Source organism: Oncorhynchus mykiss, chromosome 8, assembly GCF_057628025.1.
Source record: "Oncorhynchus mykiss isolate SJ-2025 chromosome 8, ASM5762802v1, whole genome shotgun sequence".
NCBI lineage: Eukaryota > Metazoa > Chordata > Actinopteri > Salmoniformes > Salmonidae > Oncorhynchus > Oncorhynchus mykiss.
In genome coordinates, this window is record NC_143029.1 from 51,633,095 (window position 1) to 51,649,332 (window position 16,238).

Below are 16,238 nucleotides of genomic sequence, written 5' to 3' on the forward strand. Positions count from 1 at the left end.
TCAGTTTACATTTTCCAGGAACTGGTATATAAAGGGTCTGAATACTTATGTAAATGTGATATTTAATTTTTTTAAATGTTGCAAACATTTCTAAACATGTTTTTCCTTTGTCATAGTGGGGTATTGTGTGTAGATTGATGAGGGGAAAAAAATGTATATTTAACACATTTTATAAGGCTGTAATGTAACAAAATGTGGAAAAAGTCAAGGGGGTCTGAGTACTTTCCGAATGCACTGTACCTCGATCACTCCAGTGTCCCTGCACATTGTAAATATGGTATTGGAACTGACCCTGTATATACAGTTGAAGTCGGAAGTTTACATACACTTAGATTGGAGTCATTAAAACTGGTTTTTCAGCCACTCCACAAATTTCTTGTTAACAAACTATAGTTTTGGCAAGTCGGTTAGGACATCTACTTTGTGCATGACACAAGTAATTTTTCCAACAATTGTTTAAAGACAGATTATTTCACTATTTCACTTCACAATTCCAGGGGGACAGAAGTTTAAAGGCACAGTCAACTTAGTGTATGTAAACTGATTGGAAAATTCCAGAAAATTATGTCATGGCTTTAGAAGCTTCTGATAGGCTAATTGACATCATTTGAGTCAATTGGAGGTGTACCTGTGGATGTATTTCAAGGCCTACCTTCAAACTCAGTGCCACTTGGCTTGACATCATGGGAAAATCAAAAGAAATCAGCCAAGACTTCAGAAAAAAAAATTGCAGACACCCACAAGTTGTTCAACCTTGGGAGCAATTTCCAAATGCCTGAAGGTACCATGTTCATCTGTGCATCTGTACGCAAGTATAAACACCATGGGACCACGCAGCCGTCATACCGCTCAGGAAGGAGACGCGTTCTCTCTTTTTTTCTTTTCACCTTATTTTAACCAGGTAGGATAGTTGAGAACAAGTTCTCATTTACAACTGCGACCTGGCCAAGATAAAGCAAAGCAGTGCGACACATACAACAACAGAGTTACACATGGAATAAACAAATGTACAGTCAATAACACACTAGAAAATGTCTATATACAGTATGTGCAAATGGCTTGAGGAGGTAAGGCAATAAAGAGGCCATAGTAACGAATTTATTACAATTTAGCAAATTAAACATTGGAGTGATAGATGTGCAGATGATGATGTGCAAGTAGAAATACTGGTGTGCAATAGATCCAAAAAAGTAAATAAAAACAATATTGGGATGTGGTAGGTAGATTGGATGGGCTATTTACAGGTGGGCTCTGTACAGCTGCAGCGATTGGAAAGCTGCTCAGATAGCTGATGCTTAAAGTTAGTGAGGGAGATATAAGTCTCCAACTTCAGCGATTTGTGCAATTCGTTCCAGTCATTGGCAGCAGAGAACTGGAAGGAAAGGCGGCCAAAGGAGGTGTTGGCTTTGGGGATGACCAGTGAGATATACCTTCTGGAGTGCGTGCTACGGGTGGGTGTTATGGTGACCAGTGAGCTGAGATAAGGCAGAGTTTTACCTAGCAAAGACTTATAGATGACCATTAGCCAGTGGATCTGGCGACGAATATGTAGCGAGGACCAGCCTACGAGAGCATACAGGTGGCAGTGGTGGGTGGTATATGGGGCTTTGGTGACAAAACAAATGGCACTGTGATAGACAGCATCCAGTTTGCTGAGTAGAGTGTTGGAGGCTATTTTGTAAATGACACCGCCAAAGGCGAGGATCGGTAGGATAGTCAGTTTTACGAGGGTATGTGTGTGAAGGAGGATTTGTTGCGAAATAGGAAGCCGATTCTAGATTTATGGCATTGAAGCTCGATTGGAGGTTTGTTAACACAATGTCCAAAGAAGGGCCAGATGTGTACAGAATGGTGTCTTCTGCGTAGAGGTGGATCAGGGAATCACCAGCAGCAAGCGCGATATCGTTGATATATACATAGAAAATAGTGGTACCCCCATAGAGACTGCCAGAGGTCTGGACAACATGCCCTCCGATTTGACATACTGAATTCTATTAGAGAAGTAGTTGGTGAACCAGGCAAGGCAGTCATTTGAGAAACCAAGGCTGTTGAGTCTGCCGATAAGAATGCGATGATTGACAGTCGAAAGCCTTGGCCAGGTCGATGAAAACAGCTGCACAGTACAGTGTTTTTATCGATGGCGGTTATGATATAATTTATTACCTTGAGCGTGGCTGAGGTGCACCCGTGACCAGCTCGGAAACCGGATTGCACAGCAGAGGTATGGTGGGATTCGAAATGGTCAGTGATCTGTTTGGTAACTTGGCTTTGGCAGACTGTAGAAAGGCAGGGCAGGATGGATATAGGTCTGTAACAGTTTGGGTCTAGAGTGTCACTCCCTTTTGAAGAGGGGGATGACTGCGGCAGCTTTCCAATCTTTAGGGATCTCAGACGATATGAAAGAGAGGTTGGACAGACTGGTAATAGGGGTTGCAACAATGGCGGCGGATAATTTTAGAAAGAGGGTTCAAATTGTCTAGCCCAGCTGATTTGTACGGGTCCAGGTTTTGCAGCTCTTTCAGAACATCTGTTTTCTGGATTTGGGTGAAGGAGAAGCTGGGAAGGCTTGGGAAAGTAGCTGTGGGGGGTACAGAGCCGTTGGCCGGGGTTGGGGTAGCCAGGAGGAAAACATGGCCAGCCGTAGAGGAATGCTTATTGAAATTCTCGATTATCGTGGATTTATCGGTGGTGACTGTGTTTCCTAGCCTCAGTGCAGTGGGCAGCTAGGAGGAGGTGCTCTTATTCTCCATGGACTTTAGTTTCCCTCTTTTGGAGTTAGAGCTAGAGGATGCAAATTTCTGTTTGAAAAAGCTAGTCTTTGGTTCCTGACTTCCCTGAAAAGTTGCATATCGCAGGGAGTATTCGAAGCTAGTGCAGTGCGCCACGGGATGTTTTTGTGCTGGTCAAGGGCAGTCAAGTCTGGAGTGAACCAAGGGCTATATCTGTTCTTAGTTCTACATTTTTTTGAAAGGGGCATGCTTATTTAAGATTGTAAGGAAACTACTTTTAAAGAACGATCAGGCATCCTCTACTGACGGAATGAGGCCAATATCCTTTCAGGATACCTGGGCCAGGTCGATTAGAAAGGCCTGCTCGCAGAAGTGTTTTAGGGAGCCTTTGACAGTGATGAGGAGTGGTCGTTTGACCGCGGACCCATAGCGGATGCGGGCAATGAGGCAGTAATCACTGAGATTTGGAGGGCAAGTTGGTCAGGATATCTATGAGGGTGCCCATGTTTACGGATTTAGGGTTCCTTGATAATTTGTTTGAGATTGAGGGCATCTAGCTTAGATTGTAGGACTGCCAGGGTGTTAAGCATATCCCAGTTTAGGTCACCTAACAGAACGAACTCTGAAGATGGGGGGGCAATCAATTCACATATGGTGTCCAGGGCACCGCTGGGAGCTGAGGGGGTCAGGCGGCAACAGTGAGACACATATTTCTGGAGAGATTCATTTTTTTAATTAGAAGCTCGAACTGTGTGGGCATAGACCTGAAAAGTATAACAGAACTTTGCAGACTAACTCCTCCCCCTTTAGCAGTTCTATCTTGGTGGAAAATGTTGTAGTTGGGGATGGAAATCTCAGAATTTTTGGTGGCCTTCCTAAGCCAGGATTCAGACATGGCATGGACATCAGGGTTGGCGGAGTGTGCTAAAGCAGTGAGTAAAACAAACTTAGGGAGGAGGCTTCTGATGTTAACATGCATGAAACCAAGGCTTTTATGGTTACAGAAGTCAACAAATGAGAGCGCCTGGGGAGACGCAGGGTCTGGGTTAACCTCCACATCACACAGAGGAGGAGTAGGATGAGGGTACGGCTAAAGGCTATCAAAACTGGTTGTCTAGTGCGTTGGGGACAGAGAATAAAAGGAGAAGTTTTCTGGGTGTGGTAGGATAGATTCAGGGCATAATGTACAGACGGGTATGGTAGTGGTACAGTGGAGGTAAACCTAGGCATTGAGTGACGATAACAGAGGTTGCATCTCTGGACGCACTAGTTATGCTGCGTGAGGTCACTGCATGTGTGGGAGGTGGGACAAAAGAGGTCTCTGAGGCATGTTGAGTGGGACTTGGGGAGATGCGCCTGGCTCGCGGCTAACTGGTGCTAGCTTTGGGACAAGGGCGTTAGCCACTATAGCCACTCGGGAGCAGCTAGCTAGCAACGATGATCCGATGCAAAGGTCCAGAGCTTACGGCAAGAATCCAGTGGTGTTGTGGATTCTAGTCGTGTTAGTGAAAAGTCCGGGAGGCATCAGCTGTGTAGCAGGTGATCATAGGGTCTACTGAGCAGGTCGGAATATGGGCTCAAGGCTAGCTTTGGGGCTGGGCCACTCTGTGTTAGCTAGCTGCGAAGATCAGGAGTAGTGGTCCAGGGCTTACGGCAGGAATCCGGTGTTGTAGTGGAGAAAAACAGTCTGATATGCACAGGGTTGATAACACGCTGTGCAGGCTGGCAAGTATTATCCAGGCTAAAAGCGGCTGGTGTCTGTGCTAAAGGTAAAGGCCGCTAGCAGTGGCTAACAATGACTAATTAGCTACTAACTAATTAGCTGGTTAGCTTCTGATGGCTAGATCTAAAAATAGCAGATCACATTTGGTGAGGCGGGTTGCTGGAAGGGATATTTCATTTAAAAATGGAAAAAGAGGTTGAAATATGTACAAAAAAGACAAATAGAAAATTTACACGGGAGAACGACAAACAACGTCTGTCCTGCTACGCCATCTTGGAAAAACCTAGAGATGCACGTACTTTGGTGCGAAAAGTGCAAATCAATCCCAGAACAACAGAAAAGGACCTTGTGGAGAAACAGGTACAAAAGTATCTATATCCACAGTAAAACGAGTCCTATATAGACATATCCTGAAAGGCCGCTCAGCATGGAAGAAGCCACTGCTCCAAAACTGCCAGAAAAAGCCAGACTACGGTTTGCAACTGCACATGGGGACAAAGATCATACTTTTTGGAGAAATGTCCTCTGGTCTGATGAAACAAAAATAAAACTGTTTGGCCATAATGACCATTGTTATGTTTGGAGGAAATAGGGGGAGGCTTGCAAGCCAAAGAACGCCATCCCAACCGTGAAGCACGGTGGTGACAGAATCATGTTGTGGGGGTGCTTTGCTGCAGGAGGGACCGGTGCACTTCATAAAATAGATGGCATCATGAGGAAAGAAAATTATGTGTGTGTATATATTGAAGAAACATCTGAAGACATCAATCAAGAAGTTAAAGCTTGGTTGCAAATGGGTCTTCCAAATGGACAATGACCCCAAGCAAACTTCCAAAGTTGTGGCAAAATGGCTTAAGCACAACAAAGTCAAGATATTGGAGTGGCCATCACAAAGCCCTGACCTCAATTCTATAGAAAATGTGTGGGCAGAACTGAGAAAGTGTGTGCAAGCAAGGAGGCCTACAAACCTGACTCTGTTACACCAGCTCTGTCAGGAGGAATGGGCCAAAATTCACCCAACTTATTGTTGGAAGCTTGTGGAAGGCTACCCGAACCGTTTGACCCAAGTTTTTTTTTTTTTTAATTAAGGCAATGCTACCAAATACTAATTGAGTGTATGTACACTTCTGACCCACTGGGAATGTGATGAAAGAAATAAAACCTGAAATCTCTCTACTATTATTCTGACATTTCACATTCTTAAAATAAAGTGATGATTCTAACTGACCTAAGACAGGGAATTTTTCCTAGGATTAAATGTCAGGAATTGTGGAAAAACTGAGTTTAAATGTGTTTGGCTAAGGTGTATGTAAACTTCCGACTTCAACTGTACATTTGATTGACATCTAAGCGATATGCTAACTGTGAATAGCCGTTAAAGTTTAGCATAGCTAGCTATCAAAGTGATTCACATTTCTTGCTAGCTAAACAAATGACACCTGCATCTCTAGCTGTAGCCACCGAAAAACAATATGGGGGGGAAAAGTTGGCCACTCACCCACTCATCCAATGATTTGACATCCTCCCAGCAGCTAGTTAGCTAACGTTAGGCTCTGTGTTTTTAGCTTGCTACATAAATAGATACACTAGCCTATTAGCCACATTATGACTGCCTTGTGGTCATTGCCCTTGCTAGTTTGATTGTATTGACATTCCCAGCCTTAATTACGTTCGTCTTTTTGTCGAAAATATTGAAACTGAAACAGTGCATCTCGAATGGCTGCCTGGAGGCAGCAAACAATGTATCAGGCCGTCTGGGATTTACAACTTGATAGCAATATTTGTTGGACTACCAAGAAATGTGTTGGTGAATTAGCTATATTAATCATGCATTGAACTACATCCATTTATTCTGACTACAATGCCGTTATTCTACGTCATGGAATTCTGAGTCAAATAGAACCCATTTTTAAAATATTGTAATGAAACAGCAGGGAGCAGGCCTCGAACCCTCGACCTTCGAGCCCGAGGTCCGGCGCGCTATCGACTGTGCCGCAAAAGCATGCTCGTGCGGCAGAGTTGATTTCCGCGCTTATAAACCCAGGGTCGTTACAATATCTTAAAGTTGGCATTTTAGAATAAACTGGGTATTTGGTATTTTTCACAGATATTATGATTGCCTGTGTGTTTCATATCTGCAAAGTAGTTAAAACGCTGTCGGTTCCACTTTAAGACGAGTAATAGTATTGCTAATCGTCGTCTTTGAGACATTCGCGTATGGGCGCACAAGCTAGCTTCATCATGCTCTTGTGATCAGTACTGTACTGGTAGCTTCAAAGTGCTGGTGGAAGCATGGCATCGAACTTCGGCATCAGGCAGAGTGTTCACATGCTACCCATGGTTTTGATGTTTTCCTGAAGTCCACTATAAGCAATATCAGACATTTAATTAACTTCGCAGCCAAAACATTTTTACATGGCGAAGGTCGCCCCCTGGTGGTGACTGTGCTGTCCTTTATTCTTTAATCTCTCACTTATTCTCTCTCTCGCTCTCTCTTTCAATCATTCTCTGTCTTGCTCATGATACCAATCATCTTGTAATGTCCCCCCTTAGACGGACAGAGTTGAACCAAGAGTCAGATGGCTGGCCATACTACAGGAACAGGAAAAGACTGAGAGAGACAATCCATTCCATGTAGTCCAGCCCAGCTCTACCCTCAGCCAAGCCAATCCTGAGCCATCACACTGTTGGCCTCTGTTCGGGGATATTGTGCGCGTGCGCGAGCAGAGCGTAGTGTCAGTGTGGTGTCTATCAGATCAGAGGAGGGGTGTGTGTGTGCTCCGAGTGTGTTTGATAACTTGATTAAAGAAAGGAGAAATCAAAATGTCCACCCGGAGGAGGAAGGAGAGAGGAGGAGGTACAGGGGAGATGATGTACACCAGGTCACCGATCTGTCACAGGGGCAGGGTGCACTTTGACTTTAGTGAAGAGGTGGTCAGGAGTCGTTCCCCCTCCACCACTCACAGGTGACTCTTCTTTCTTGATTCATTTTTTAAAACTTTTTTGGTAGGTTGCAGTATTTTCATAAATACCTGTGTATGATAGATTGTAGAATGGCTGTTTCAACATTTACTTATTGTACAGTAAGTAATTTCAGATAGGATTGCCCTTGCACAATAATGATTTGCAAAGACATTGCTACTTTGGTGGTGCATTTCGCTGTGTGTTTGCAATGCAATATGAAAACTTTGAATACACATTTACAGATGATGTACTTTACTAACATGCCGTGGTTCAGTGTAAGATTAAGTGTGTGTGTGTGTGTGTGTGTGTGTCAATGTGTGTGTTCCTACGCTTGTATTTGCCATCCATTATGTCAATCTGATCTCATGGTCGCTGGGAGGTGTGGGAGTAGGAAATGCCTCAGTGGGATATGGAGATATGTTCTGGGATAATCATACATGTAGGGATTACAGTGGAGGTATATGCTGCTGGGCAAATATTAAAATGGGAACAGTGTAATTTCATTAAGGATCCGCACTGATTTACCAGGCAGTCTGAATGGTAGAGGGGAAATAGATGTCAAAGGTTGGGTCAGTATTCCCAAGCGTCTCATAATAGGAGTGCTGAATCTAGGATCAGGTCCCCTCTGTCCATATAATTATAATCTAAAAGGCTAAACTGACCCTAGATCAGCACACTTACCCTGAGAGGCTTTGTGAATACGGAACCTGGAGTCATAAGGCCACTAGAGGCTAAACTGTGAGGCTTTATATGTAGTAGTACAGTAGTGTGTTCTGCTGTTGGAGGATTAGCGAGTGTTCTGTGGACTATACATTAGTAGCACCTTAAGGTCATGCTGTGGTATGGTTTGATATTAACTGGAGAGGGCAACAAAGCATTTTTGGGTAGTGGCTTGGTGCATGTTGGATTTGGAGTGTGCACGTTTCAAATATAAATGAATAGGCACACACACACATACATCCACTTAGTTGGTGCCTTATCTCTGTTTGTACACACACACACACACACACACACACATCCACTTAGTTGGTGCCTTATCTCTGTTTGTACACCTCTGTTTGTATCCCTCCCTCTGAGCAGGATATTCTATCTAGCATCTGCTCTGCTCACCTGCCTTGGCTGCTCACCTCTTGACCTCTCTGGCACTTTGTAATGTTTGGCGTCATCAGTAGAGGAAATCCGTTTATTATCTGTCATCAGCTTATGAGCCAATCGTGTGTCGTCTGCATCACACACACACACAAGGCATTGCTGCCTTAGCTCTGTGCAGCGAAATTTGGTGTGCGGATTAATTTTCTCTGTTGTGCTCAATGCCGATTTACGTCCAGTCGCAAGGGGCAATCCCCGCAATGTATCTGCCTCCCCAGTCCCCCTAAATGAATCCTCGGAACATTGAATTAAATAGTATAATACTGTCTACGTCTCTCAGACCCTCACTGATAAGACATATAGGCCCAACAAGGATGCTGAAGTAGTAAAAAGATCCCCGACCCAATAGAACAACACAGCCAACTCATCTGATCAAACTACCGTCAATCTCATTTGTCCAGGCCCGATTGGTTAAGTCATTATTTGTCATGACCTGATTGGTTAATTCAGTGACAGTGAATGATAATCCTCTCCTGCATCACTGTATGATCTCTCTGTCACCTACTGTACAGGTTTCAAGTTGTGTTAGTCGTATGTACAGGATACACATGGTATACACTGTCCAACGAAATGTATACTTGCAGGTTCCTTCTCGAACCATGCAACAATAAGAAATAAAATACAAGAATACGAACATAAAGTAAATGGCTCAGTAGTATAGAATAAACATTTTAGCATTTAACTGTACAGGTCCTGTCATACAGTAGTTCACTTCACTGTGTCACCTATTCAATTAATCAACTGTTTTTGTAAAGCCCTTTTTACATCACCAGTTGTCACAAAGTGCTTTACAGAAACCTAGCCTAAATCCCCAATGGCTTCACAGTCTAGGTTTTCCACTGATTTCAGTATTCAATATTTAATTGCTTATGATTACACTGTTTGCTGGAAAATTGCCACTCTGGGGTGGACTATTCTTACTCTCCTTTTCCCTGATCTTCACCACTCGATTCTAGGTGCATCGCTGTGAGTGACATCTGTTTTTTCTCTCTCTCTCTCTCCTGTGTCTTATTGCAGCTTCGATGTGGAGAATTCCCCGTCTGCGTGCTGCAGCCCGTCGGACCCCCAGGCATCCCCGAGCTCCGGCCTGGTCCTGCACCCCAACATGGGGAGCCACGGGCAGCGCCGCGAGTCCTTCCTCTACCGCTCCGACTCGGACTACGACCTGTCGCCCAAGTCCCGCGAGTTGTCCCGCAACTCCTCGGTCGCTGGAGAACTGTGAGTCCGCTTCTAAAGTAGTGTTGGATTTTTTTTACCTTGGGGTGAAATATGTATTTTAATATAGTTCCGTTTCAAATACTCGTACAAATGCATGATTTGGAATATTGGAATGCGTATTGGATACGTGTGTGTGTGTGTATATATATATACGTGTGTGTGTGTATATATATATATATATATATATATATATATATATATATATATATATATATATATATATATATATATATATATATATATATATATATATATACACTGAACTAAAATATAAACCCACTATGTAAAGTATTGGTAAAATCGTTGAAATTGTTGCATTTATATTTTTGTTCGGTATAGTAATGTTACATAAGGAAATCAGTCAATTGAAATATATTCATTAGGCCCTAGGGTTGATTACAGCTCTATCTTTATTGTTTCCCTTCAGGCATGGGGAAGACCTGATTGTGACTCCTTTTGCTCAGGTAAATGTTTCCTCCGTTTGTGAATCTACATTGAGATATAAAAAAAAAAAATGTTTGGAATGATTATGGATTATTACAGAATGATTATGTGATTTAACATTAGACGTGCTCTCTGGCTTAAGGTTCTTGCCAGTCTTCGCACAGTGAGGAACAACTTCACCACCTTGACCAATGTACAATGCACCTCCAATAAGTAAGGGAACCTACAATTTGCTTCTGTCTGAAATGTAATAACTCATGCATGTAGTATGTACATTGAATTTGTATGCAATGCATTTATATAGTTATCTAAATCCACAAAGAAATAAAGAAGGTGTGTTATGTCTGCCCTGAAACTTGGTAAGTCTTTGTGGCTGATGAATTTAGTGTGGTTGGTGGACTGAAAAGTTTTACCCCTGGGTAAATGCAACATAAGATCACACATATCAGTGGGTGTAACCAGTGTGCTGGAGAATTCTATACGGGAGAGAGTTTGACCTGAGGTTTCAACCAACCACTAGGTGGCACTCATATCAAGTTGATGATTTCATACTGAGACACCACCTTCAGAAAAGTATTCGCACCCTTGAATTTTTCCACATTTCTGTTTGTTTACAGCCTGAACTTGAAATAGATTAAATAGAGATTTTGTGTCGCTGGCCTGCACACGATACCCCATAATGTCAAAGTGGAATTATGTTTTTAGACATTTTTCAAGATTGTTTAAAAATGAAAGCTGAAATGTGTTTGAGTCAATAAGTATTCAAACCCTTTGCTATGGCAAGCCTAAATAAGTTCAGGAGTCAAGATTCGCTTAATAAGTCGCATAATAAGTTGCATGGAAGTCTGTGAGCAATAATGGTGTTTAACATGATTTTTGAATGATTACATCATCTCTGTACCCCACACATATATTTCTCTGTAAGGTCTCTGTCAAGCCGTGAATTTCAAATACAGATTCAACCACAAAGAACAGGGAGGTTTTCCAATGCCTCACAAAAAAAGGGAACCTATTGATAGATGGGTAAAAACATTTTTTTTTTAAAGCAGACATTGGGTACCCCTTTGAACATGGTGAAGTCATTAATTACACTTTGGATGGTGTATCAATATACCCACACACTACAAAGACACAGGCGTCCTTCCTAATTCAGTTGCTTCCTAATTCAGAAACCGCTCAGGGATTTGACAAGGAACTTTATAACAGTTACAGAGTTGAATGGCTGTGATAGGAGAGAACTAAGGATGGCTCAACAACATTGTAGTTACTCCACAATAGTAACTTAAATGACAGAGTGAAAAGAAGGAAGCCTGTACTGAATAAAAAATATTCCAAAACATTCATCCTGTTTGCAATAAGGCACTAAAGTAAAACTGCAAAAAATGTGGCAAAGATGTGAACTTTGTCCTGAATCCAAAGCATTACGTTTCTGACAAATTCAAAACAACAAATCACTGAGTAACTCTTAATATTTTCTAGCATGGTGGTGGCTGCATAATGTTATGGGTATGTTTGTCATTGGCAAGGACGTTTTTAGGATAAAAAGAAACCGAATGGAGCTAAGCACAGGCAAAATCCTAGAGGAAAAGCTGGTTTAATCTGCTTTCCAACAGACCCTGCGAGACAAATTCACCTTTCAGTAGGACAGTAACCTAAAACACAAAGCCAAATATACACTGGAGTTGCTTACCAAGAAGACATAGAATGTTCTTGAGTGGCCTGGTTACAGTTTTGACTTAAATCAGCTAGAAAATGGCTGTCTAGAAATGATCAATAACCAACTTGACAGAGCTTGAAGAATTTAAAAAATAATGTGCAAATAGTGTACAATCTAGGAGTGCAAAGCTATTAGAGACTTAACCAGAAAGACTCACAGCTGTAATCACTGCCAAAATTGATTCTAACATGTATTGACTCAGGGGTGTGAATACTTATGTAAATGAGATATCAGTATTTCATTTTCAATACATTTGCAAAAATGTCTAAAAACCATGTTTTCAGTTTATCATTATGGGGTATTGTGTGTAGATGGATGATCAATCCATTTTGAATTCAGGCTGTAACACAACAATGTGGAATAAGTCAAGGGGTATGAATACTTTCTGAAAGTGGCCTACAAGCCATTTCTAATTGTACAAAACTTGCTACTTTGAATTGCTCCCAGGCATGTGTACTTTTGTAGTTAAATGAGGTAAGGGGATAGATATGAAGTGTTGAAATATGTGTGTATATACACTGCTCAAAAAAATAAGGGAACACTAAAATAACACATCCTAGATCTGAATGAATGAATTATTCTTATTAAATACTTTTTTCTTTACATAGTTGAATGTGCTGACAACAAAATCACACAAAAATGATTAATGGAAATCAAATTTATCAACCCATGGAGGTCTTGATTTGGAGTCACACTCAAAATTAAAGTGGAAAACCACACTACAGGCTGATCCAACTTTGATGTAATGTCCTTAAAACAAGTCAAAATGAGGCTCAGTAGTGTGTGTGGGCATGCCTGGGCATGCTCCTGATGAGGTGGCGGATGGTCTCCTGAGGGATCTCCTCCCAGACCTGGACTAAAGCATCCGCCAACTCCTGGACAGTCTGTGGTGGATGGAGCGAGACATGGTGTCCCAGACATGGTGTCCCAGATGTGCTCAATTGGATTCAGGTCTGGGGAATGGGCAGGCCAGTCCATAGCATCAATGCCTTCCTCTTGCAGGAACTGCTGACACACTCCAGCCACATGAGGTCTAGCATTGTCTTGCATTAGGAGGAACCCAGGGCCAACCGCACCAGCATATGGTCTCACAAGGGGTCTGAGGATTTCATCTCGGTACCTAATGGCAGTCAGGCTACCTCCGTCGAGCACATGGAGGGCTGTGCGGCCCCCCAAAGAAATGCCACCCCACACCATGACTGACCCACCGCCAAACCGGTCATGCTGGAGGATGTTTCAGGCAGCAGAACGTTCTCCACGGCGTCTCCAGACTGTCACGTCTGTCACGTGCTCAGTGTGAACCTGCTTTCATCTGTGAAGAGCACAGGGCGCCAGTGGCGAATTTGCCAATCTTGGTGTTCTCTGGCAAATGCCAAACGTCCTGCACGGTGTTGGGCTGTAAGTACAACCCCCACCTGTGGACATCGGGCCCTCATACCACCCTCATGGAGTCTGTTTCTGACCATTTGAGCAGACACATGCACATTTGTGGCCTGCTGGAGGTCATTTTGCAGGGCTCTGGCAGTGCTCCTCCTGCTCCTCCTTGCACAAAGGCGGAGGTAGCGGTTCTGCTGCTGGGTTGTTGCCCTCCCATCTCCTGATGTACTGACCTGTCTCCTGGTAGCGCCTCCATGCTCTGGACACTACGCTGACAGATGCAGCAAACCTTCTTGCCACAGCTCGCATTGATGTGTCATCCTGGATGAGCTGCACTACCTGAGCCACTTGTGTGGGTTGTAGACTCCGTCTCATGCTACCACTAGAGTGAAAGCACCGCCAGCATTCAAAAGTGACCAAAACATCAGCCAGGAAGCATAGGAACTGAGAAGTGGTCTGTGGTCCCCACCTGCAGAACCACTCCTTTATTGGGGGTGTTAATTGCCTGTAATTTCTACCTGTTGTCTATTCCATTTGCACAACAGCATGTGAAATTTATTGTCAATCAGTGTTGCTTCCTAAGTGGACAGTTTGATTTCACAGAAGTGTGATTGACTTGGAGTTACATTGTGTTGTTTAAGTGTTCCCTTTATTTTTTTTAGCAGTGTATATATGAGTAGAAAGATGAATGTGATTGAAATAACCAGAATTTCCATCAGGATATTTTCCGCTGTTTTTATTTGTCGGCTTTTGGCTTATGTATTTTACTTAGTTGATGATGGAAGTTATAGGCCTCCTGCTGCGTTGGCCTGTAGGCGATCTCTGAGTTCTATGCGCTCATTTCTTTAGCCGCCAATGGACCCACAGTGTATCAATAACCAGGTTTCCATCCAACCTTTTTATGCTAGTAAAGAACATGTCGGATAAAAACACGTCACGTCAGACTGGATGGAAACAGCAAATTTGACAATAACCTTTCCAAATGTCGACAAAACAAAATATGCTAGATGAGGTGGGATCTTTTTGTGTGTCAAATGAATTATGCGAGAAATGGCGGTGGAAATGCTTTTATGCACAAACATTGATATCATAACCATCATACCAAAGTGAACTTGGATTAACGTGATGACATATATTGTGTGGTCCTCGACTCGTGAAAGCATGCAGATTATAAGGCAACAGATGAAATAAGTTACGATGAACTTCACAGGGTGGTGAAAGTGCACGGTGATGAGGTTGACGCTCATGTCCAATAAATATCAAGGATCTTATTCTGGTGGCATGATGATCGATGCTTGGCTGCCGTTTGACAAATAAAAATAATCTCACTCTTTTGTCCATAATAATCTCATCATGTAGAGTAGCCAACCCGCACTGTATCTGTGAGCTGTTGGCTAGAGAGCATGTGCCAATACCAGAGTGGGCATATTCTCTATATAACCCAACTTTTTTTGTGACATTACCATGAGTAGAGTTGAAAATGCGATTTGAAACCCATTTAACTTGTATTTTTTATTTGGTACATCGGAATTTAGCTAATGAAACAGTATTTCTGTCTGTAATAAAGTCCTTTTGTGGGGATCCAGGCCCACCCATGGCTGCACCCCTGCCTAGTCATGTGAAGTCCATAGATTTGAGCCTAATAAATGTATTTCAATTGACTCATTTCCTTACATGAACTACGTAGTGTATTTTTACACTACATGACCAAAAGTATGTGGACACATTTCCCGTTGAATATCTCATTCCAAAATCATGGGCATTAATATGGAGTTTGGGCATTGTCATGCTGAAACAGGAAAGGGCTTTCCCCAAACTGTTGCCACAAAGTTGGAAGCACAGAATTGTCTAGAATATCGTTGAATGCTGTAGCGTTAAAATTCCCCTTCACTGGAACTAAGGAGCCTAATCCGAACCATGAAAAACAGCCCCAGACCAGTGTTCCTCCTCCACCAAACTTTACGGTTGGCACTATGCATTGGGGCAGCTGGCGTTCTCCTGGCATCCACCAAACCCTGATTTGTCCGTCGGACTGCCAGGTGGTGAAGCGTGATTCATCACTCCAGAGAACAAGTCCAACGGCAGCGAGCTTTACACCACTCCAGCCGATGCTTGGCATTGCACATAGTGATTTTAGGATTTTTGCTAATTTATACAAAATTAAAAACTGAAATATCACATTCATATAAGTATTCAGACCCTTTACTCAGTACTTTGTTGAGGGCACCTATGGCAGCGGTTACAGCCTCGAGTCTTCTTGGGTAAGACGCTATAAGCTTTTTGGGGAGTTTCTCCCATTTTTCTCTATAGATCCTCTCAAGCTCTGTCAGGTTGGATGGGGAGTGTCGCTGCACAGCTATTTTCAGGTCTCTCCAGAGATGGTCAATCGGGTTCAAGTCCGGGCTCTGGCTGGGCCACTCAAGGACATTCAGACTTGTCCCAAAGCCACACCTGCATTGTCTTGGCTGTGTGCTTTTGGTCATTGTCCTGTTGTAAGATGAATCTTCACCCCAGCATGAGGTCCTGAGCGCTCTGGAGCAGGTTTTCATCAAGGATCTCTCTGTACTTTGCTCTGTTCATTGTCTTAATGTTGTATCATTTAATGTGACGACTGCTATTCATCAAATAATGAACTGTTTCTCTAATTACGTGATTAAATTAATCAGGCAACTATTAACTCAGTAACCTGGGGCACCATGGGAAAAGTTTGTTTAATGAGTTACCGTTTCCCAAATGAACTCAAAGAATATCAGAATATTGATTTCATAGCCGTCGCCAATTAATTAACATCTCACCCTGAGCGTCGCTTAAGTCGTAAATCTGCACAAACCCGGTTCTCACTAAATCATTCCGAACCACACCAATTGAGATGATTTATTTATTTACTAACAGGCTAAATTATAACATAAGATACACA

At 42.7% G+C, this 16,238-nt stretch overlaps 1 protein-coding gene across 5 annotated transcripts in view; it reads left to right on the plus strand.

Moving 5' to 3' along the window:
- The window catches only part of LOC110530023 (3',5'-cyclic-AMP phosphodiesterase 4B), a 135,026-nt gene that overhangs the window by 64,075 nt on the left and 54,713 nt on the right, over positions 1-16,238 (plus strand). For all 5 annotated transcript variants that reach the window (XR_016482422.1, XR_016482423.1, XM_036985564.2 and 2 more), the window contains 3 exons: positions 9,583-9,783; positions 10,211-10,247; positions 10,370-10,440. Coding sequence is in view for 2 of the 5 variants with exons in the window: in XM_036985564.2 (XP_036841459.1) it covers positions 9,583-9,783; positions 10,211-10,247; positions 10,370-10,440 (309 nt within the window). In the remaining 3 variants the exon portion in view is untranslated. The remainder of the gene's footprint in view (positions 1-9,582; positions 9,784-10,210; positions 10,248-10,369; positions 10,441-16,238) is intronic.